General features: G+C 39.2%; 1 protein-coding gene across 7 annotated transcripts; it reads right to left on the bottom strand.

The window, feature by feature from the left end:
- Nucleotides 1-304: 304 nt before the first annotated feature.
- On the bottom strand, nt 305-25478 carry LOC131149157 (uncharacterized). 7 transcript variants are annotated; one of them, XR_009135150.1, is made up of 7 exons: nt 25026-25457; nt 2713-2858; nt 2124-2292; nt 1383-1481; nt 880-962; nt 397-789; nt 305-342 (listed from the first exon to the last, which is right to left on the bottom strand). XR_009135150.1 is itself a non-coding variant. In XM_058099328.1 (6 exons), exons 1-6 carry the CDS (start codon nt 25395-25397, stop codon nt 657-659), a joined length of 1002 nt encoding a protein of 333 aa, XP_057955311.1. In that variant the 5' UTR covers nt 25398-25478; the 3' UTR covers nt 305-656. The 7 variants fall into 7 exon arrangements, 3 of the variants coding, with proteins under 3 accessions (XP_057955311.1, XP_057955310.1, XP_057955313.1); XR_009135149.1 differs by having other exon boundaries at nt 397-792; nt 25026-25453; XR_009135151.1 differs by lacking the exon at nt 1383-1481 and having other exon boundaries at nt 397-792; nt 25026-25455.
- Nucleotides 25479-25597: the final 119 nt, after the last annotated feature.

Genomic DNA, 25597 nt, shown 5'->3' with positions numbered 1-25597 from the left:
TGCAAACATGCTTAATTCTGAAGTGAGAAATTTAAAAGATTCATTTTTAGTTTTATCCCTTTTAAAATTTTAAAAATTACAAAAACTCAACATCCAAATGATTAAAATTAAAATAATAAATTTTTTTATTTGAAATAAAATATATTATTTTTATTTATAATTATTAAGTAAATATATGATAAGAAAATATTATTTATATTAAATTAAAAACTTTAGTTTATGTAATTATTTGTTAATTTTATCAAAATTTTATGCTCCTAAGAGTTTATGAGGCTAAAACCGACACACAACATATATTTAAATATTAAATAATTAAATAATCTACTATTTAAATTCACTGAGCTGTTAAAGTTCAAATCAAAATTAGTTCATAGACTACTATTTAGTATTCAACACTAAACACTTGATTTTACCATAGGCCCACTACATACTATTCAAAAAAAAGTCTTCAAACTATCACAAATTTTCTTTTCTTTTCTTCTTTCTCTGGACAAAAATGACCTGTTCTTGTGCAAGCAGATCTGCTTGGCAGCAAGGGACAAAAGCTTCCTGGCTAAAAAATTCATTGCTACGAATTCATCCTTTGAGAAAACAATGGTTTGTTTCCTTCTCTTACAGAACATATGAAAACCAATTTGGACGAGAGAATCAATGTATTATTTCTGCTTGGATGCCGTTGGGCTCTGTGAAAGAGGCATCGCAGATAGTGAAGGACGCAGAACAAGATACAAAGCAGGTCCCATGAATGGCACCAGTGATAAGGGAACAAGCCAATATCCTTTGTGATCCCTGCTACAGTATAAGTAGCCATTTAGGTTATATAGAAGAGAACTTAAAGCTAAATTTAAGGAAGAAGCTAATGCTTTACTGATGCCTCACCATTTCCGAGCAGCCATGTCGTTGAAAACCCAAAAGGGAGCAAATGAAGAGAACAGGACAAAATCAATGCAGGAGACATGGATCTGTGATATCGTGATTCAACAACCCAATAAAGTTCATCGTGAGTTTCATGATATTGTAATTCAACAGACAGTATTTATGTTATTTCTAAATTTTATATGCAAAAGATGTTGAATTGGAATATTAGGCTCTGAATTTGAATGGCGGGATTGGAGGATACAGGTTTGTACCATGGACTTCAATGTAATGTGCATGAAATGCACATAACACTGGATTCAGTTTTTGGAAATAACGCAAACGGAAAATAAAGGTCATACAAAATCTTGATGAAATTTAAATTGTAGAATAAGATTGCTTATGACAAACATGGGTTACATGTCTCTGGAAATAGAACTCCACCAACATTGCCTCAAATATTTAGGCAAATGCAGAAATATCAAACCAGAAGGCAAGATATGCACATCAATAATTGACACACTTACAAATTTGCTTTCTCTGAAGTACTGGAAAAATTCCTTCCAGACATCCCCATTGGCTAAACCGGCATAGAAGAATAATGCTAGTCCTGCAGCAACGGTTATCTGATGCAAATTGTTGGGTCAATTTGCAGTGTTAATGGTTTCTGACAAAATGTAAGTATTGTTTTCTAACAAAAGCACTGGAGGCTAAAATGCAATGATAAATTCTAATGCTTCAATGCCTCTGTTTAATTCATGATGCCATTGGTGATTTTTCCAACACGACTTAGTGCAGGTCAGCTACCCTCTCCTTTTTTTCCCCCCAAAATCTATTTCATGTTTGGGATTGACATGTCATAATACAACCAATCCTCAAGTACTCTCTACTAGGTGTGGTCAGCTAATGAAACCTTTAGGAAATTCTGCATGTGGCACATTATTATGCATGAGAATTTTTTGTTTAATCTGTGCGTATACAGATTAAATGTGCTACACTGTTATGTGCACTCAAAAAGTACATAGAATCATCAGTAGATTTTAAACATACACAATGACATATGTCATTACTAAAGAGCGAATTTAGTTTGGTCAAGGCAACAGCTAAAAGAGTCATCATTAATCACCCTACCAGTTGAATTATCTATGGATTTGGAGTACCATTTGAATTGTTATGTCATTACTCAAGAGTACTCAAGAGTCTTCATATTAGCTGCAGCAGATGTTCCCACATATTTTTGTCGCATAATATAGTGTAAAACTTCTTACCCCGGCAGTGAACTTTGATTCTAGAAAATTTAGAGGCCACTTTCTAAGCTCTGTTTCTTCAATGGGAGGTGGCGGTGGTTTCCAAAGAACAAAATAGGGAAAAAGGGCATATGCACCACCTATGACTGAAAGTATGAGGAATGGCAACAGAGGTACATTGCTTTTTGAGCTGTAGATAAATAGATTAAATAGGTCAGATTAATAATATTATGTAAAACTAATAAACAAGAAAATAATGCTTATGTGGCAGCTTCTTCTCTCACGCCATTGCTGCTAACAGAGAGCTCATTGGGAGCACAAATACTTGCACCTGGGCTAGCTGTTTTATAGCTTGCATGTATTAGCAAGAAAATTTCTGAGAAAAAGGATTTCGCTTGTCGTTCATTCTACCACTCAAATACGTTTGCATTCATTTTACAAACGGGGAAGAAAAGAAAGGGAAGTTGCAATCCGGGAAGTTGGTTATCCCTCTGTATTTCATTTACAACAGAAAAAGCAAGAATATTCACTCTGGATGCCTACACACACACACACACACACACACAAGTGTAAGACATACTACTTTTCAAAGTTAAATAATGAAGTATACCTTCTACCAGTTGGAAGCAATAGCATGCTGTACACCAATGGCCACAAGCCCAAGAGGTACCATAAAGATACAAGAACTTCATTCATCCTGAAGCCATCATCTCCCTTCAAATTCAGAAGCTTCTGCAAAAAATACTTGTCCCTAAACTGAAAAATTAAAGAAGTGGCACATGATGAGATTAAATTTAGATAATAAATTAATTTAAAAGGAGTAAACTAAAAAATTAGGTCATGTTAACTGCAGAGCATCCAAAAAGATAAACCTACTACAGTTATATTCTCTGAACTCTTATGTAGGGGACTATGTGTATGGTATGACCAAATTCATTCAATTCGAATTGAAACTTGATGCATGGTTTTCTAGCATAGCAAGGTGGCTCCACATGGTCTAAGAATAAGGGGCAAGCTGTTTGAATTTTAGAGAAAGATGGATCATGGACATGACACAGAAGATTGCAGATTGTAGAAAAATGTGATCGAAATCTTGGCTTGAGAAGGATCTTTAATAAATTTTATTCGAGCTGCAAATCCCATACATGAAAAAGACAGTTGATGGGGACACTGCGGCCGGGTCCTCTATGTGATCTCTAGGGCTTGGGGGGATGATTCAACGTCAGCATAGAAGGCGTCATTGGGATTCACTCAACCCCATACAGAACAAGAAGGTGAACATGTATCCAACCAACCTGGGCCACATGTATCACTCTCAGATTAAGACTCTGAAGGCCTGCAGCATCCACATGGTGATACGTTAGTGGTCACTTGACCATTCGCAAATTAGGTGCTGGTGGACAGAAGAAGCTCAACAGATAGCAGATATATTATACTGTCTCAAGACCAAGATTGCAGTAGACTGTTTGAAGTTAGTGAGGACCCACTAGTAGCCTTGTTGGGAGACATTTCAGCCTTAGGGAACCTGCCATTAGCCCCAGGATGGTCCCTGCAAGCCCTTAATGATGGTGGATTTCTTGGTAGCTAAAATCCTGTTGGCCTATGACATGACCTTGGGGTGACCATGCTTGAACTAGGTTAAAGCAATAACCCCAACCCGCCATTAGCCCCAGGATGGTCCCTGCAAGCCCTTAATGATGGTGGATTTCTTGGTAGATAAAATCCCGTTGGCCTATGACATGACCTTGGGGTGACCATGCTTGAACTAGGTTAAAGCAATAACCCCCACCTATCACCTAATGATGAAGTTCCCGACCTTAAATGGAGTAGGAGAGCTCTGAGGAATTCAATCCATTGCATATAGTTGCTATTTTGCCACCTTAAAAAGGAAATGCAGCTTGGAAAGAAACATTGACCACAGAAGGGGTGGAAGCTCCATCCTGGAAATATGAAACCCAATGGATAGATGGAACTGATCTGAGCAAAAACATTTCGCCAACATGGATGTGAAGCAGTAACTAGTGCATTTCTTGAAAAGTAAGGCAGATGTTTTTACTTGGAATCCTGAGGAAATGCCCGGAATCAATGCTTGGGTCATCTCTCACTGTCTGGGGATAGAAGAAACTTGTAAGTTCATACTGCAGGAAAAAGAAAAGGGCATTTGCTTCAGAGAGGAACAAGGTATTGAGTTCAGAAGCTCTTGGCCGCGGATTCATTAGAGAGGTAAGCTATTACTAATGTTGTGCTCGTGAAGAAAGCATCAGGAAAATGGCATATGTGTATAGACTTTATTGATCTTAACCAAGCATGCCTCGCTTCCCATTCCCAAAAATAGATTAGTCGATGCAACCTTAGGGTATGTTTTGATAAATTTCATGGATGTGCTCTCTAGCTATAATCAAATCTGAAAGGCCCTAGAGGATAAAGAAAAACTTTTATTATAAGAAAAAAAAAGGAACATATTGTTATGGAATAATGATGTGTGGATTAAAAAATGCCAGAGGAACCTTCCAAAGTTCAGTGAATTTGACATTCAAAGATCAGATTGTCCAAAACATGGATGTTTATTTTTTAATTTTTAAATAAAATTTTTGGACCAACAAATAGAGATTTCATTAAAAAGGCGCCAAGGAGTTGCCACCCATAAACAAAGAAAGAAAGAGAAAGCAAAAAAAGTGGATAAATAATGTGCAGCAAAAGAGGTGGATAAATAATGTGACAGTGTATCCAAGAGAAAAAAAAATTAAATGCGAGTCTAGCATGCATTGCCCACTAAACCAGCTTGAAAGATTAGTAGGCTCCATGAATTGTAGTTGAAGTTGAAAACAGAATGGAATTTCTGTATTTCTTGAACTATTCTGTACAGACCAATTTACAATATTTATAATACAATCGGAAGATCTAAATATGGAAATAATCTCCTAAAGAAATCTCTCTCAATAATATACAATATATACTTCCCTAAATTACTCCAAGATATTCAAAGATACTCAGGATTTCTACACTCCCCCTCAACTTGAATCATATATATTGATCATATTTAACTTGCAAATGAAATCATCTAGCCCTTTAGTAAAGATGTCTGCAGTTTGTTCCTTGGTAGGTACATAAGTCAGTTAGATGGTTCCTTCTTCAACCTTCTCTTTGATAAAATGTCGGTCTACTTCTACATGCTTAGTCCTGTCATGTTGAACTAGATTGAGAGAGATACTGATGGCTGCTTTGTTGTCACAATAGAGTTTGATAGGGAATTTCACTGGGATTTGTAATTCTTCCAAGAGTTTCCGTAACCACAGTCCTTCACATATCTCTTGTGCAACTGCCTTGAATTCAGCTTTAGCACTGCTTCAAGCCACTACATTCTGTTTTTTGCTCCTCCAAGTTACCAAATTTCCCCATACAAAGGTGCAATATCCAGAGGTAGACCTTCTATCTTCCGCTGATCCTGCCCAATCCGTATCTGTGAAAATTTCTACTTCCTTGCTTTCACATTTCTTGAAGAAGAGTCCTTTGCCCGGAGAACCCTTGAGGTACCTGAGGATCTTATACACAACATCTAGGTGAGTCTTTTTCGGTGAATGCATGTGTTAACTTACCACACTTACCGCAAATGCAATGTTGGGTCTGATATGCAATAGGTTAATTAGTTTACCAACCAATCTCTGATACCTCTCCTTTTCAACTGGTATTCCACAGTCTTCGACCCTCTTTATTGCTTCAATCGGGGTTTCACTAGGTTTGCATCCAAGCATGCCAGTTTTGGTTAGGAGATCAAGGATATACTTTTGTTGAGAGACACTGATACCCTTTTTTGATCTAGCAACTTCCATTCCCAAGAAGTACCACATTTGTCCCGGGTCTTTAACTTCAAACTCAGTTGCTATGACTTTATTTAATCTTTCCATCTCCACTGTATCATCTCCAGTTAGGTTTATATCATTAACATATACTATCAGAATTGTTTTCTTACCACGTTTAGATTGTTGGAAGATCATAGTGTGATCTGATTGCCCTTGTTGATATCCTTGATTCTTTATCACTTTCGCAAATCTATCGAACCATGCACTGGGAGATTGTTTGAGTCTATACAAGGACTTCTTGAGTTTACATACTCTATTTTCTTCACCTTTCTTAGTAAACCGGGTTGTATCGTCATGTAGACTTCTTCTTCTATCTTGCCATTTAGAAATGCATTCTTAATGTCGAGTTGTTGTAGTGGCCAATCTAAGTTCGCTACCAAGGATAGGAGGACCCGAATTGTATTCAATTTTGCCACTGGTGCAAATGTCTCTATGTAGTCCAAGCCATAGGTATGTGTAAACCCTTTTGCAACGAGTTTGGCTTTACATCGTTCAATTGTCCCATCAGCTCTATACTTCACTGTGAAGACCCATTTACAACCAGCTGACTTCTTCCTCCTCAGCAAATTCATAACGTCCCAAGTTCCATTCTTTTTCAGAACCCACATTTCCTCCATGACAGCTTCCCTCCATTTAGGAATCTCCAAGGCTTCTTAGATATTCTTTGGAATTTTTTTCCTGTCAAGGTTAGGAGTAAAAGCACGATATTCTGTAGACAGGCTTTTATAAGACATGTATTTTGACTAGGGATATTGAGTACATGACCTGGTTTGTTTTCTGACTGCAATGGGTAAATTGATGTCATTAGGTACAGGCTTATCAGAAGGGAGCTCATGACCATCTATCAACTGATCGGGATTGGGAGTGGACTCATGGTTGCTCAAAGCTATCACCGGTCCCAACTCTCTTAGTGCCTCACGTATGAGATTCTCCTTGTTCTTTGTGTTTGGATTTCTTGAGTAAACAAGTATATCTGTGTTGTTTTGTTTTTCTGCATCTCCCCCTGAGGTTAAGTGATCTTTTGTACATAATAGGTCAAGAAATGATGCAATGGTAGACTTAGGAAATGATGCAATGGTCGACTTGGTGTATGACATAGATTCATCGACAAAGAAATCAAAGAAACGATCTTCATTCCATTAATTCCCCTGAAGAGAGGGCTTTAGGAAGTAAGGAGTGGTTTCAAAGAACATGACATCAAGGTTAACAAACATTTTTTTTTTTTTGGTGACAGGATCATAACATATGTAGCCTTTCTGAGTAGGTGAGTAACCAATAAAAACACATTTAATGGTATGAGGTTCCAATTTATCCCGATTGAAAGCATGAACATGAACAAATGCAGTACATCCAAAGATTTTCAGAGAGAGAGATTGGAGTGGAGCCGAGTGTTGGGAAACCATTCTTGGAGTTTTGGGGAGGAGTGGCAAAATAAAGAACTCGACTAGGCATTCGATTAATGAGATGTGTAGCTGTTAAAATGGCATCGCCCCAAAAATATTTTTTCATATTTGTAGTGAACATCAATGCCCGAGCTACTTCAAGAATGTGCCTATTTTTACGTTTAGCAATCCCATTTTGTTGAGGGGTATCCACACAGGAAATTTGATGAACAATTCCATTTTCTTGGAGAAAATGTCCCACGATATCATTAAAATATTCCGTACCATTATCAGTACATAAAATTTGAATGTGAGTTTGGAATTGTGTTTGAATCATGGAGTGGAAACTGGCGAAAATAGAACGAACTTCAGTTTTATCTTTCAATAAGTAAACCCAACAAATACGAGTATGATTATCAATAAAAGTAACAAACCATCTCGTGTGAGTGCAATTAAGAGAGCGTGAGGGCCCCCATAAATCACTATGAATCATAGTAAAGGATATGGATGGTTTGTATGTGGATTTTGGAAAGGAATTACGCTGGTGTTTTGCAAGTTCACAAATCTCACACTGAAATTCAGAAGACGTTTTATTTGAAAAAATAGAAGGAAATAAATGTCTTAGATATTGAAAATTTGGATGACCCATCATAGAATGCCATAATAAAATTTCACTATCCCTAGAAGTAGATGCAGAATCACAAATAGCAATTTTACATTGTTCACACACATTTGCCTCCTCAAAGTAGTAGAGTCTCTCACACTCCTTAGCATTGCCAATCGTCTTCCCCGATGATAGGTCCGGAAAAACACAATGAAAGGGAAGAAATTTAGCAGAAAATTGGAATTCTTAGTCAACTGGATAATGGATAGTAAGTTGCAGGATAAATTAGGAACATGAAGAACGGACTCTAGTGTGATGGAGTCAGAGAGTCGAATATTCCCTTTTCCTGCGACAGACGAGAGTGATCCATTTGCCATTTTAACTCTCAAATTTCCAGCACAGGGTGAATATGATGAGAAAAGATGAAAGACATCGGTCATGTGGTCAGAAGCACCAGAATCAATAATCTAAGGAGTTTTGGATTTAGAGTTTATATTCAAGGCTTGTAAAAAATTACTTCTTTGGGCTAAAGAACCTGAAGAAATATTTCTGGAATTTGAGATAACCTTTTTATCCTGTGTTTAAAGGCAATCCACAGTTGGCTCACTCAAGTCATAGTCAATGTGTTGCAGATAAGGACACTGGGCTCGATGCTTATCTCACCTTCGGATCTTCAAAACAAAGGACCTGCAATTGCCTCTCACTTCTTTCACCCAAGAAACTCTGGCACCGAGGAAGGAATTGTGGTCGGACTTGACCAGGTTCTTCAGATCTGAGTCCATGGCGATGGTGTCGAGGGTTGCGGGATGAATGAAGGGGACAGACATCCACCGTCCATTCCTGTGGCAACCGTAATTTTGAGTGTTCACGTAGAGTTTCAGCTCCTTCCTCCTTTGTTCGATCTCATTGGAAACTGCGTGAATGTGTTCTTCATCAGTAACCTCCACATGATTTGGTTTCGTGGTTCGTGAAGAATGTAACGGTGAGCGACTCGAGCGAGCGAGTGATGTGCGAACAGCTAATTGGCGCACAGGTGAGGGTACGACGACACCGCGATGTGAAGGTACGGCGACACCGTGAGGCGAGAGTTGTCACAGACTCACAAGACTCCGCGAGCGAGTGATGGGCGGTAGTCGGCAATGGTGACAAAAAATGAAGGTATGAAACCCTAACTTGAGAGGTCTTCCCTCTGATGTAGAGATGGGGCAGGTCGTAGACTGAAACTCTATTGGAGGACCTCCTGAGATTCAGAGGTCATCGAACCTCTACTTTGGCCAGCAGTTTCCGCCATTGATAGCTAGGTTTACTCCTAGCTCTGATACCATGAAAACAGAATGGAATTTCTATATTTCTTGAATTATTTTGTACAAACCAATTTACAATATTTATAATACAATCGGAAGATCTAAATATGGAAATAATCTCCTAAAGAAATCTCTCTCAATAATATACAATATATACTTCCCTAAATTACTCCAAGATATTCGAAGATACTCGGGATTTCTACAGTAGTTCCTTCAAAAGCTCTAGCATTTCTCTCCCTCAATGCAATTTAGAAAATAGTGAAATGGGACCAAGGGCAAGTTTTTTTTTTCCTTGCTCTATTTGTAGAACTATTCTTCCACGCCCAGATTTCCTTTCCCACAGATTCTGCTTTGACCCAATGCTCTCCCATAAGAGCAGTGACCAGATTCAAAAAAAATCGGTCCAGGGATAGTGTAGCAGTAACTAATAATTTCAGCATCTTCTTGGCGAGGAAAGCATCCACTATCCTGAAAACCTATCTTGATGGTTATAAAGAGTGAAGATCTTCCAAAAGTTCTCTCTCCTGCCCACCACCCCCCCTGCGGGGCCCCCCAAAAAAAAAAAAAGGTTGCTGGAAGTTCCCCAAATGGCTTTGCAAGAGAAATTAGGTCTAGCCTCAGAGAGGCAAGCTTCTCGTAGAAGGAGTTGATTGTGAAGAAGCCATTTTTGTTGTGATTCCATAAAGGCACATCCAGATTGTTTTAGGGGGCATTTTTCTTTTTGTAAAGACAACCATAAAAATCAGCAAAAGATTCGAGTTCCTAATCCTGCTTCTAACCAAGGTCATAAAATTCTATTTTGACTCAAATTTCGAAGCTCCAAAAAATATGGAAATTTTGATGAAAACTTCGATTTCAATTTGAAAAAATAACAAAAATTACGAATAAAGCATGGAATTCTTTTATGAAAACTTAGAAATGGTAAATAGACACTAATGTAAGTTCTAGGATCAATCTATTACAAGTTAAATACATCTATGTTGTGTATGAGGTGGAAAAGTTGTAATATTATATGTGTATCAAACATATTTGTAAGATAATGTGTATTAAAGTATTAAGCATATTTAGTTAATACAAATAAAATTCATAAATCATTTAAATATGATTTATTATACAAATAATGATAATTTAGACATTAATGGTTAAATAAAATTTTGTTGTAAGTGTATAGGAATTCAAATATTATTTATTATACAAATAATGATAATTTAGATGTTAATATTGGCTTTACAAGGGTTAAAATCTTGTTTTGATGATAACAAATAAGATGAACTTAACATATTTGGTTAAGTGATGATATTTCAGGACTCAAGTATGTAAATATAAAGTCAAATGCTCATAAGGATCATTCAAAGCTTATACTTCAAAGAAAGATGATCAAATGAAGTTTAAAGAGTCAAGACATGGATTTAAAGATGTCCTAATAAATCTTGAAGATTATGAGAGCATGAATGTTAAAGAGAACTTGCTAAAAGCTTAAAGTATATTAAAGCTTGAAGACAAAGCAAGAGAGCTCAAAGAAAGACAAGCATGAAGACTTAAGTGTTTAGAATGTCAAAACTTATGTAAGTACTTCGCATTTAAATATCTTATGGAAATATGATGAAAGCTCTTCTAGGGTTAATTATGGACTTAGAGACCTTATTTCAAAACTCGGAAAATGTTTCATAAGAAATCAAAGCAAGAGAGCACAAATGATTTTGAAAACAAAAATGAAAATTCTGAAGTTGGTCTGCCCAGATGATTGAGGTGTACCCTTAGAAGTTTGAAGATGCAACCTTAGACGACTGAAGTTTTACTTCAGACGTTTGAAGAATTTCTTTAGAAAACTAAAGAATTAATTCAATCAAGTGAAGATTTATTTGTTGAAATACAGAACAGGCACAACACCCTCAGAAGACTGAACCCTTAGTTTAGTCGTCTGAGCTGGGACTTCAGAAGACTAAATCTGAAGTTCAGTCATCTGACCTTGTGTCCAGACTATAATTTTCAATGCTTTAAGGAACATCGGAAGACTGAACCCGATAGTTCAGTCGTCTGAACACTGTTAACGACTAGAAATTTTATATGTTTTAAATTTCAAATAAAGATTTCTTGTGCCCCAAAATTAATGAAAACTTGGAAGATACTCCAAGTAATCTTAAGCATCATGAAATTACTTTTCTAAGCCTATAAATACATGGTTTTGCAAATCAAATTATACACCAAGACACCAAGAACAAAAGAATTGAAAAATCTGTTTGTAAGCTGAAAGCTATCTTACTGCTCTCTCTTGCTCAACACTTTGCACAACTGAATTGCTGAATTTATGAAGTGCTGATCCATCCAACTTCTGAGTTCTGAGTTGCTAATTCTCATCTAGAAGGAACTCGGTGATAAATTCTCTTGAGCTTCATTGTATTTCATATTAATATTTAATATTGAAGTACATAGTGATTGAATTTGTACTAATCTGCTCTTCGTGAGAGTGTCATTGTACGAAACTATTGTTTCTAGTTTCTTTGACAATTCCAGGTTGTTGGATCGTTGACCAATTGTGGGGTATCACTTGGAGAGGTGCAACTCTAGCCTATTGAAGGAGTGACCGAGCGTGGGGTATCGCTTGGAGACGTCTTGCTCTAGCCTATTGAAGGAGTGACTGAGTGTGGGGTATCATTTGGAGAGGTGCTACTCTAGCCTACTTAAGAAGTATTTGAGCATGGGGTATCGCTTGTAAAAGGTTTGTTCCACCCGAAAAGGAACGACATAGTGGAATCCTTTGGTGGATTGGCCAAAGGCGAGGATGTAGGCTGGGGATAAGCCGAACTTCGTAAAAAACGTGGTGTCACTCTCTTTCCCTACTCTCTTTAATTTCCTGTATATATCAACTGCGTGGATGATTTAAATTTCCTAATCATAAAAGCTACATGGATTGGATTTTAAATAAACTAAAAATTAATTTGTTTTTGGTACTAGCAAAAACCGAAAGGAAGTACGTTGGTTGATCAATATTAATTGCGGAAACCATAAGGGAGTATGTTGATTGGTCAACACCCAAAACCTATTAATTGAAAGTTTATTTGAAATCTGAATTTTGGGAAGAGTGTGGATGTTATAATGCTTATCATTTTGAAAGACCAATTTTATTCTCTACAGGGCTTGAATCAAATTCATATATATAGGGCTACAAAAGCTGAAACTAGTATAAGAGTTGGATTTCATATCTTGATTGAATATTTTTATTTTGTGATTGATTACTTTGAGTTATTAAAGTGCTAAATCTTGAAAGCATTGCTGGAATCAATCTAACTTGTGTATATTGCTTTGATCATTTTGGTTGAATTGAATTGTTGGAAGAATATCTAAAAGTCTACAAAGTATTCAAGTTACCATACTTACACTTATTTATAAAGGTTTATAACTTAATTAATTTTCCACTGAACTTGTGATTATAAACCAATTTTGTTTGTGTTGTGTTGAAGTATTGGTTTGTAGATTGATTGTCCAAATAAGGTTTGGTTGTGTGATTGCTAGATTAACAAGAGGTTAAGAATTCACCAAAGGAATTAGAAGAAAATTTAATAATCCAATTCACCCCCCCTCTTGGGACAACTCCTTAAGTTTCAGTTAACAGTTAAATAAAATGTTGTAAGTTTATTTTTCATATAATTTCAAAAGCCCTTGTAATAATCTTTTGTTTTGATAAAAAAATAAAATAAATTAAAAGAGAAATTTCACTTCACCCCTCCAATCTCTCATTTGAGTTTCGATGAAATTTCATTCTATAGTTAAAATTTCAACAAATTTCCCTAAAGTTTTAAGATTTCAATAAATTTTGGATGATTTTTTGAGATTTTGACGAAAATTATGTAAGATGGAAATCGATTGCAATTTCAATTTCGATAGTGATGGAAATCGGAAATTTCGATGGAAATTTTGACAAAATGGAAATTTAAGACCATGTTTCAAACGGAAGGGTTGTTCAAGCGGTCCCATTGACGGAGTGATCCACATAGATACTCACCAAAGCATTTTGTTGCAGGCTAGACTAAAAATTGCGGGAAATTGAGCACTCGAAGGAGATTAGCTGCACCAGCTGTCATCCCAAACGAAGGTATTCTTCCCATTTCCAACATGGAAGTGGATGAGAGCAAAGAAATCATCCCACCCTTTTCCGATTGACTTTTAAAAACTTACCCCACAGCTGCCTAGGTTTTTTTTGGATGTTCACCCACTGGGATCAGGTCATATTTTAAGGCAATAATCTTTCTCCAAAGGAACTCCATCTTGTTCATGAATCTCCATATCCATCTCCAAAGGAGGGCCTCGTGGAAAAAGTTCGAAAGATTTGAGACCCAGTCCACCTCTTGATATTGGTTGCTGAACAACATCCCGTTCAACTAAATGGAAGTTAATGACTTCTCTTATTGACGCCTGGTTGAATGAGAGCCCCAGCCTAGAGAACCACATATTGGACTTACGAGAAACCTTTTGAGTCCTGAGGAGATATCAGATGAATCTGAATCCTATCAGATGCGACTTTGGCATTTCATCTGGGAAGTTTTTTGGGTTCATGGTGAGTCAAAGAGGGATAGAGACCAACCCAAAGAAGATACAAGCCTTAATCCATGAAAGCCTAGAATGTATGCAAGGTCCAAAAGATGACCGGATGTGTGGCAACTTTGGGGAGATTTATCTCCAGCGCTGTAGGTAAGTGTCAGTGTTTCATCTCCATTCTAAAAGGTACTAGACTAGATTTTCGATGGATGGAGAAATGTCAAGCTACTTTTGAAGATATGAAAAGGTTTATAGGCTCCACCACCCCCTCGGTAGCCCCCGTGGAATTCCTCACGAGGCCAGTAGCTGAAGAGACCCAATTTTTATATCTGGGTGCTTCTAAAACTACTAGCATGGTTTCAGTTGGAGAGGAGGATTGTCAACATTGCTCAAAGGCCCTAAATTGTAATACCAAAAAATGATGGCATATGCCCTAATCATCTTAACTCAAACCACAAGCGTACTTGCAGACGTATTCAGTGATAGCCTTGAGAGATTAGTCTCTTAAGCAAGTATTCCAAAATTCATGACTTCAGTAAAGTTAATGAAGTACGCTCCAGAATTGAGCTAGTTTGACATACAATACCAGCACTGACAAGCCATAAAGGCACAAGTGCTCACAAATTATTTGCAAGAATGTTGTACTCTGGAGTTAGATGAGGGTGCAAATCAAGTAGGGTAGACACTGTATGTAGACGAGGTGGCAACATCCAATGGAGGAGTTGGAGTAATCCTAATTGCCCCCAAACCAAAGCACCATGGAGTTGGACTTTGGTTCAACTTAAAAGTTACAAATAATGAGGCGTACTGGTGGAGTATGAAACACTTATCTCTGGGTTTCAACAAGCTCAAATGCTAGGAGCAAATAATTTGGAGGCTTACAATAGAGCTGGTGATGAACCAATTGCTTGGGAATTTAGAAGAAAAGAAACCAACAATGAAGCAATACCTAATTTTGGCCTTCAAGGAGATAATGCAGTCCCGACTGCTCAAGGTTTTTCATAACCCCCAAGGCACAAAATGCCAAGCCAGATGCTCTCTCCACATCCAAAATAAAAAAAAAAAACAAAAAAATGAAAGAACCCAACTCTAGAGGAGCATGGAGGACAATCATCAAGAAGTAACACAAATGCGTGCTGGAAGGATCCAATCACTCTTTATTTGAAAGACAACATTATTTCTCTAACAAGGCAGCAGCAAGGAAAGCTATGCCGAGGGCAGATCAATATGCTCTTTGAGGGGAGAAACTGTATCGAAAGTCGTATACTCTTATATTTGATGTCTAGAAGTTCATAGGGGAATATGCAAGGATCACCAAAGAGGGAGGACACTAGCAAACAAAATCCTCCGTCAAGGATACTTACTACTTGTTTACCCTACAAATGATGCCATGGAAGTTGGCCAAAAATACAACCTTTAACAAACACACACTCACATACCTCAAACCTCAATGACACTTCTCACATGGATTGCAAGTCCATGATCATTTGCCCAAAGGAGCATGGATTTTCTTAGACTATTTAAGAAATCAATCGGGCACCAAAGGTTTCTAGCAGTAGTAGCAAACAACTTAACCAAGCATGTGGAAGTAGAATCTTGAATCTCGACAAAAGTTGGAAAGGGCTTTGTTGCCAAATCTTTGATCTACAGATTTTTCCCTATGCAATTCTGGTGGACAATGGAAAGCAATTTGATGGCAAGACGTTCAAGGAGTTTTGTGCTAAGATGAATATTTGCACTTGGCATACCTTAATGAATTAACTGTAGGCCAATGGACAAGCAAAAGCGACAATCAGGACAATCATCCATGCATTGAAGACATGAATTGAAGGATCCAAAAAATTGGTGAACCAACTTTCCATATGATATTTTGGTATGATCAGAATGACTAGTCAGAAATGCACTAGGAGAGACTCCCTTCAGTTTAGCCTTTGGAGCTGAAGCAATGGTACCAGTGGAGAGTGGATGGCCTGTTGGAGATGTGGCTCATATTGAGTGGAACGCATATGCCGAGAAAGCATGGTGAAGCAAAGAATAAGAAAGCTGGTTGCAGGAAACTGTCGACTGTTTGGTCGACGGTTTGCTCTCGGTATCAAACCGTCGATTGTTTCAAGTTTCAGTTTGCAGAAGGAATAGCTCTTGGTATTAATTCGTTGACGATTTTCCTGAAATCGTTGACGGTTTCGTACAGCGCAGATAACGGATTCTTGAATTTGGAGATCAGTAGGTTGAGGGATTCGGAGGTTTTTCCTCCGAGGATTGCTACAAGAGTGTTTTAGATATGTCCAAGTCTTTTGTACGCATATGGTTGATATATAAAATTATATTTGTAACCCTTGATGTAAGCTTGACAATTTGATAGTGAAAATTAGTCGCTTGTTCCTGTGGATGTATGCACATTGCCGAACCACGAAAATTTTTGTGTCATTGATTTTATTGCTTTTCTTTATTCTCTTTGTGAGTGATTGTTTCGTATATTCATCGTTGGTTGCTTGCATTTCTTGTTCTGATTGATTTGTTGGTTTCCGCTGCGCATTGACATTGGCATTTAGGCCACTTAGCCTCAACAAATTGGTATCAAAGCTATTGGTTGCAATGGCTAGGATTTCTTCTGCAAAGTTCAATATTGGCAAGTTCAATGGAACATAAAATTTCAGACTTTGGCCGAGGAGGGTTAAGGACATGTTGGTGCAGCAAGGTATGGTGAAGGCACTATACGGAAAACAGCCGGAAGGCATGAACGACATGGGTTGGAAGGATTTGCAAGCAAAAATTGTGGCTGCTATCAGGCTTTGTCTGGCCGATAATGTGATGTATTACGTCATGGATGAGGAATCACCGGCGGCAGTTTGGCTGAAACTGGAGAGCCGGCACATGTCCAAGTCTCTATTGAACAAAGTGTATCTTAAGCAAAGACTCTATGGGCTTAAGATGGAAGAGGGTTCGGACCTAAATCAACACATCAACGTATTCAATTAGATCATTAGCAATCTGAAGTGGTTTGATATGAAGTTCGAGGATGAAGACAAAGCGTTGATACTTCTAAATTCCTTACCTACGTCTCCTACGTATGAGAATTTGGTTACAACTCTGACATGGGGGAAAGAGACTCTGGAGTTGAGTGCCCTGTTAAGTTTCCATCAAAGGAAGAAGGTCAGCCACGAAAATACTCAAAGGTGAAGAGCTCACGGTAAAGGGTAATCAGGATCGTGGGAGAAGCAAGTTCCGAGGTGGATCGAGTAACAATAAGGCTCGGTCCAATCCCAAGAAGAGGAAGGACGTGCGGTGTTTTAATTGCGGGAAAAAGGGGCACATAAAATTGGATTGTCCGGAAAGGAAGAAGGGGAATGCTCAAAACAAAGAAGGTTTATCAAACACGGCGAATGTAATGGAAGAAGGAGACTTTGGGAGCTGTGATGGTGATATGCTCTTAGTTTCATCCAGTTCAGATGAGTTAGCGGATTCTTGAATCTTAGACTCGGCATGCTCTTATCATATGACGCCCACCAGAGACTGGTTCACTACCTACATATTGGTGAGTTTTGGTTCCATTCTGATGGGAAATGATGTTGCCTGCAAAGTTGTCGGGGATGGGGAATATCAGAATTAAGATGTATGATGATGTAGTGAGGACGTTATGTGATGTTAGGCACACATCAGAGTTGAGGAAGAATCGGATTTCGTTAGGCACCTTAGATTGTAATGGGTTTAGTTACAAGTATGAAGGTGGAGTAATGAATGTAAGCAAGGGAGTTCTGATTGTGATGAAGGGGCTGAGAGCACCGGGGAATATCTATACACTGTTGGGTACTACAATTGTAGGTGGAGCTGCGGCCGCAGAGTCTTAGTCTGACAGTACCATTTTGTGGCATATGTGGTTAGAGCATATGGTTGAGCGTGGAATGAAGGAACTTCACAAGAGAAATCTTTTGAAGGGGGTCAAAACATGTAAGCTAGATTTCTGCAAGTACTGTGTGCTTAGGAAGTAGAATAGGGTTCAGTTCATGACAGTCATGCACAACACAGAGGGAATACTTGACTACATTCACTCGAATGTTTAGGGGCCGGTGAGAGTGGCATCACAAGGGGGGCATGAGTACTTCGTGAGTTTCATTGATGATTACTTACAAAAGGTCTGGGTGTACTTCATGCGATACAAGTCAGAGACGTTTTTCAAGTTTAAATTGTGGAAAACTGAGGTGAAAAACTAGATCGGAAGAAAGATTAAGTGACTCAGGTCAGACAATGGCACTGAGTATACAAACTCAAGCTTTAGAGAGTTGTGTGAGCAGCATGGCATAAAGAGACATTTTACAGTACGCAAGACACCACAGCAAAATGGTGTGATGAAAAAGGATGAACCGAACCCTAATTGAAAGGGCTCGGTGTCTTAGGTTGAATGCTAGGCTCGCTAAGAATTTCTAGGACGAGACGGTGAGTATGGCTTATTTCTTAGTTAACAGATCACCAAAGGCATCACAAGATAAGAAAGTTGTAGAGGAGGTGTGGACAAGTAATGAGGTAGACTACTTCGGCTTGAGAGTATTTGGGTGAAGTAGAGATCAAAACTTGAGGTGAAGTCTAGACGGTGCATTTTTTGGAATATCATAAAGGTGTGAAAGGGTTCAAGCTGTGAGATCTAGTAGCAAACAAGGTGGTGATCAGTGGAGATGTGGTTTTCAATGAGAAAGCCATGTTGCGGCGTACTCAAGACGAAGGAGAGAAACAAGTGCCAGAAAACTGCAATAGCAACGAGCATGTTGTGTAGGTGGCTCGAGAGATTAGCAAGCGGTGCAAGTGGAGTTGGAGACTCAGGGTAGAGATGACGGTGCAGGGAGTTCTAGCTCGGGAGACCAACAGCATCGTAGTATAGCTGTAGACAGGCCCAGACGCATTGTCAGGCCACCCCCCAGGTACGGATTTGACAATCTGGTGTCTTATGCACTTATCATTAGCAGTGGGGATCCTACTACCTTTTAGGAGGCAGTGCAGAGTCAGGAGAAAGGTAGCTGGATAGGCATTATGGTGGAGGAGATGGAATTATTGCATAAGAAGTGGGACTTGGTGGAGCTTCCAGCTGGGAAGAGGGTGATTGGATGCAAGTGGGTGTACAGGAAGAAAGAAACAGTTTCAGAAAAAGGAGAGAGAGAAGTTCAAGGCTCGGTTGGTAGAAAAGAGATACTCGCAGAGGAAGAGAGTTGATTATAATGAGATCTTCTCCCTTGTGGTCAGACACACTTTCATTAGGGTAGTGTTGGGATTAGTGACGCAATACGGCATGCATCTGGAGCAGATGGACATAAAGACGGCGTTCCTCCATGGTGATTTGGAGGAGCTAATTTACATGACAAAACCAAAAAGGTTTTTCCAACCTAGACAAAAGCACTTGGTTTGTAAACTGAAGAAGTCACTTTACGGGTTTAAGCAGTGTTCAAGGTAGTCGTACAAACGACTTGACGCCTATATGATTCGTATTGGCTACATAAGGTGTGAGTATGATTGTTGCGTCTATGTGAGGAGTCTTGAGGACGGTTCTCTCATATTTCTGTTGCTTTATGTCGACGACATGCTGATTGATGCGAAAGACATGACTAAGGTGAATCAGTTGACGACTCTATTGAGTAAAGAGTTTGACATATAAGACTTGGGTGCAGCCAAGAGGATTCTTGGCATGGAAATTCGTAGGGATAGAACTGCAAGGAAATTGTGGTTATCTCATGGCGGCTATGTAGAGAAGGTGTTGGAGAGGTTTAGCATGACTAATGCTAAACCGGTGAGTACACCATTAGCGAGCCCTTTTAGGTTGTCTACCACCTAGTGTCCAAAGACAGAAGATGAGGTTCGTGACATGTCAAAGGTCGCCTATGCCAGTGCAGTGGGGTGTCTGATGTATACCATGGTATGTACAAGGCCAGAACTAACAAAAGCTGTCAGCGTGGTGAGCAAGTTCTTTTCGAATCCGAGTCGACAACATTGGGATGGAGTCAAGTGGATTCTTAGGTACTTGAGTGGTACAACCAGATATGACATTATGTTCATTAGACAACAGGGTGATCCATCATTGGTAGGGTATGTGGATGCTGACTACGCAGGAGACTTAGATGACAAGAGGTCTACCACAAGGTACGTACCCTTGTGAGAGGACCTATTTGTTGGAGGTGTATGGTGCTGTCGCTTGTTGCCTTATCTACTACTGAGTCGGAGTGCATGGCAGTGGCTGAGGCTGCCAAGGAAGCTTTGTGGCTTACAGGATTGGTCAAGGAGCTAGGTTCCAGCAAGGTGCAGTTCGGCTGCAGTGTGATAGTCAGAGTGTCATCTATTTGGAAAAGAACTGGTGTATCATGCGAGGAGAAAGCACATTGACGTGTGGTTTCACAGGATCAGGGAACTGGTTGCTTCAGGTGAACTTCTACTTGAGTAGGTTCACAAATTTGATAATGCAGCAGATATGTTGACAAAGCTTGTCACAACGGACAAGTTCAAGCGTTGCTTGGACTTGATCAATGTCTCCAGGTGCTAAATGGCAGGCGATTCCAATCAACTGTCCCAGGTGGAGCAACCGATTATGCTTTCATATTTCTCGTAAGTGGTGAATATTCGCCAAGGTAGAGATTGTTGGTGATGTGGTTCATATTAAGTGGAATGCATCCGCCAGAAAAGTATGGTGAAGCAAAGAAGAAGAAAGCTGGTTGCAGGAAGAAACCATCGACTGTTTGGTCGACGGTATAAGCGACGGTTGCTCTTGGTATCAACGATTTTAGGTTTGAAGAAGGAATAGCTCTCCGTATTAAACCGTCAACGGTTTGCCTAAAACTGTCGACGGTTTCGTTTGGCGCAAAACACATATTTTTGAATTTGGAGATCAGTAGATTGGGGGATTTGGAGGTTTTTCCTCCGGGGATTGCTACAGTGAGTGTTTTATATATAGTCTAAGTCTTCTGTACGCATAGGGTTGATATATAAAACTATAGTTGTAACCCTTGATGTAAGCTTGACAATTTGATAGTGAAAATCATCCGCTTGCTCCTGTGGATGTTGGCACATTGCCAAACCACATAAATTCTTGTGTCATTGATTTTATTGCTTTCCTTTATTCTCTTTGCGAGTGATTGTTCCTTATATTCATCGTTGGTTGCTTGCACTACTTGTTTCTATTGATTTGTTGGTTTCTGCTGCGCATTGGCATTGGCTTTGGCATTCAGGCCACTTTGCCTCAACATGGCCTTCCAAATGTGTTCAAGCTTACAACCCAGAGACTGGCGATCCTACCTGGACCTCCTCAAAGAAGCCACCGAGTTCGCATCCATTTGAGTAGTGAGTTATCAAAAATGGATTGCATGATATTGTAATATTTAAGAATGCTTGTTCTGGGAGGGAGATATAGTGCTTAGGCCACAACTCTCTCATTGGAAAGTGGGAAAAAAAACTCCAGGAAAATCAGAAGGGCCATCTAAAGTCTAAGAGTTTGTTTGCCTAGGGACAAGTTATCTTTTGGGTGGAAAGTATATCTAAAATAGAGTTAAGAAAAATGCATGAATATTTGCAGTAAGCTCAAATACAAGAACCTATGTAATGCAAAATAGCTTGTAGACATTTTATGTAAATAGTTAGCGAGAGTTTAATGGTAATGAACTCAATTCTTTTCCCCAAAAATATTTGTGAAAAGTTTGTATAGACCTTGGAATGGGGTTTGAACTTGGTTTGTGGATGAAAACATACTAGCCCCCAAAAGATTAGAGCCTAGAATGAGGGTTTCCAAGGAAAGGCATGTCAGCCTTGAGAACCACAAGGGTTGAGAGCTCAAGATGAGGTAAAGGACTTTGAGCCTGGCGGAGGGCCGGTAGAGTTGCCATCAAAAGGGTACCTCAATCTATATATTTGTATTTTTATTTCTATATTTTTGCTTATTATATCTTGCTAGTTATTCTTGTTTTAATTATTATTTACATTATTTATAAATTAAAAATTCATAATATGAGAGGCATGCTAATATCGAGAACCCCAAGGGTTGATAGCTGTAGACCAGGTAAAGGGCTTTGAGCTCAGTATATCAATGAGGGGCATGTTAGCCTCGCAAACACCAAATATTAAGAGCCTAGGACACAATAAAGGGCTTTAAGCCTGCTTTATGGATGATAGACATGTTAGCCTCCAAAACCCTAATAGCATGTTTAGTTTGCGAAATGGAATTGGGTAGGATAGGAATAGAATGAATATTTGAATGGAGAGAGTGACCAAATCAAGTGATAAATTTGATTCAATTCCATTCCTATGTACCAAATGTGTAGTAAGGGATATGACCTTGGAATGGAGTAAAAGGCCCTGAACCTAGTTTCGTGGGCCTCCTCCAGCTTTTCATTAATCTCCACCTTCACAGAGACCAATTTCTGCATAGCCTTATGGTACTTGGTGACCTCAAACTTCATCTTTGTAGCCTTGTTCCTAAACCACAACGTCACATGTTTAGGACAAAGAAGTTGCTCCAAGGCGAAGTGTGGTCTTAGTTTGAATAAGTAAAAGGTCATAAAAAATTTCAATAAAAGGGGAAAAAAGGGAAATCAAAGTGATATTGGGGGAAAATCATGAGTAAAGTAGTTTTATTACTTGAAGATTTAGTTGAGAAAGGTAATCACACATGCTCACCAAGGAGCAACTCCAAGGCGGCCTTCTTAGGGATCACATTGGCATTCCCTAAAGGGAGTGGATGCTCAAATACTCCTTCAACATTGGGCATGATAGTCATGGAAATGTAGGAGCCATCAACATAACTTGGACAGGAGGCTCAAGAGCCCCGAGGCTCTTCGAGGGAGACAATTCTCTCATTATGCTTAGAGATCCACCTTCCTGAGTCTTTGCACACATTTCTTCTCTTAGACAGACATTAACAGGGTGATCAATCAAGAGGCATCTCTACCTCGTCATTTTGTTCTTGAATAACAAGATCCTTGGGGCTGAAGTGGATGGAGCAAAAAGACTTCAACATCATCTAGCACACCCTGAGCTACTCTCAATCTTTTCAATTAGGCCTTGGACTATTTGGGATTGAACTTCACATCCTTAGCAAATTCCTTCCACCTGGTCCTAACTGGTCACTCCTCCTCATAGAGAATGAAAAGGTAGTTCCCCTTCTAGAAGAAAACAACTTTTGTCGTAAATTCTTTGTAGGGCTTGGTGAAGACCACCAACCTTGGAAGGTAGGATGTTGCTTCAAGGAAAACAAGAAGTGGAAATGCTTCAAATCATAGGATGTAATGCTTATGGAGAACCACAACGAACCCAACAACAAGGGTCTTTTATGAGTTTGGAAAGAGTTGGGACTTGGGAAAGGGACATCTTAAAAGTGATTGAAGACCTCAAAAAAGAAAAAAAGAAAAAAAAGGGATTGGATGCCTTAACTAAACGAAGAAAGTGTCCACATATATGCGAATCTCCTTGGGCTGGATGAGCAAGCTCTCTCATGAAACTCGAGGAGCTGAAGAAGGAAAATGGAAGAGGCATAGAAAGTGTGGGTGATGCAAAGGAGGTCCTCCAAGGAAAAATAACTTGGCTTAGCCAAAGGACCCTCAAGTTCTTCCAAAGAGAATTTCCTAGTGTCAATGAGGACATCAAACTCACTGGTAGGTAGGGAAGTCTCTGAAGAGTGAGGCAGCCTCCATGCCATGTCAAGTGAATCTCTGACCATAGAAGGACATCTCCTCCATGGAAGAGAAGATGTGGAGGCAGCCAAAGGAGAAGGAGGTGAATGAGATTTAGTTTTAGCTGGAGGGAAAATTGGAAGAGAAGAAACATAGAACACCTAATTGGTATGAATAGGGTGTCGAATGCAAGAAAAAGGATAACAAAAAGATACTAACCAAAAGCTTACCTAAGAAGTTGAGGAAGACCAAAAACTTTGAGCAATGGAGGATGAACGCCATGAGAAACTCAAACAAGGGAAGATGGCACAAAAGAGAGCACTAGAGAAGCGAGGAAGATGAAAGAAAGAGAGCATGAGGACACACGTGTGCCTCAAGAACCAAAACGTTGGGAAATGACTACAGTACGAGCTTCTTGAAATTCTTGCCAAAATCTATCAATGGGATGACAACAAATTCTTGCCCATTGTATGCTAGGTCAGATAAAGTATAGAGCAATAAAAAGGAAAGAATGACCACCCAACTTGAATTGACCGTCATGATAGGATATGTGACAAATGGCATAGGAACCCAAGCCCTTTGGCCTAGACTAAAACTACTCGGGTAAGGGATTGGGAAGGGGGGGGGGGGGGTTGTAATGGAGGATAACCAGAGTATTGTGGTGAAGACCACAATAAGGAGAGTGTGGCTTGTTAGAACCTCCATGCAATTTCTGGAGGGACCTCTTAGTGGAAGAATAAGAGGGGAAAGAAGAGAGAAGGATGTTAGTAGGTTAACCTTTTGCTTCCAATTTTATTTGAACTTTGTCTGACTCAACTGTAGGAGGGTTTTCCTAGAGTACCGGCTCTGTTTCTCCTGATAGTTTTGCAGGGGATCACCCAAAAAGATCAGAAAGGCACATTGTGAAGGAGCTCAAACTAGAAATCACTATAACAGTAATATATACTACTAACTAGGCGTAGTGTTGCTCTGCAACTTTTCATTTCAAAAAAGCATGCTTTAAATATTTTGCATTTTCACAAAATGTTATCATTGAAAACTTCCCCTTTAACTATTATAAAAGGGCAGCGTCTGGAAATAACATAAAACAAATGCAGTTACTCCAATCACACAATGTCTTGAAAAGAAATTGTATAGTTCCATTTAAATTTTCCTTAATATCTTTTGTTATAGTACCAATGATCAAGAGGAAAAGAAAAGGCCTCTAAGCACCTGCAGAGTGCGTGCCAAGAGACTAGTAGTAGTAAACATATTGAGTAACATGGTTATCAATATGAATCAGTTGAAGTCATAGCTTACTTTCAATTCATGGAATAGAACAAGGTGGGTATAGAATAGAAGCTAACAAGAAATAGGATGGCAATAATGAAGTTTGGGAAAAACCATTTTTCATCCATTCCATATTATACATTAATAAAAAATTTTGAACTGCTATTTATTTTATTTTATGATGACAGCAGATTTCTTTTGTAAGCTATCAAATCTCTGCACTATGACCATTCTAGTCCTAAGAATAGATATTCATGACCCGAAAGCAACTATAAAATATCGATTCCTAAAAATATAGAAGAAAGCAGCAGTTTGGTGTTTTCATTCAAGTACCGGGGTCTGGTCGGGAGCGAGATAGAGAGCATAGTATATTAGTGCAGCCCACAAGCCGAAGAGAAGAATGGAAGTTACCCAGTCCCTTCCACCCTTGCCACCACCTCCATTCCCAGAAACCTTCTCCTCTTCCACGGAATTCTGAGGCTTCAGGGAAACCTGACAAATTTGGAGGAGATCCCTTCTCTGAAACCCAGAGGAAGAAATAATGCTGCCGTATTTGCAAGGTTTAACAAAGCCTGAGGAGCTGAGGGTCCTGAGAAATGAAATTTTAGAAATGTGGTTTTGGGTTTGGGCCGGCGTTTTGGGTTTGGGAGGAAGCCATGGAAAGGCGCACAAGCTGAAGGAGATAACCGTCGCATTGGCCACCATGTTCTAGTCCCACCAATATCACGCCTGAAGTGGGAGAATAGAGAGACCAGCTCCCCGTCCGTCACTACCGCTTCTCCTTCCTTTTAATAATTGTGAAGTCTTTTCCATGTTACGACGTCGTTTGAGGGTTGGGTGCTCGACAAAACGACATCGTTTTGGGAGAAGCAATCGAGCAAAGCCGTTGGCCGGGAATTAAACCG

Source organism: Malania oleifera, chromosome 2 (assembly GCF_029873635.1).
Source record: "Malania oleifera isolate guangnan ecotype guangnan chromosome 2, ASM2987363v1, whole genome shotgun sequence".
NCBI lineage: Eukaryota > Viridiplantae > Streptophyta > Magnoliopsida > Santalales > Ximeniaceae > Malania > Malania oleifera.
The sequence above is the reverse complement of the archived record's forward strand: the minus strand, read 5'-3'. Positions and strand labels throughout refer to the sequence as shown.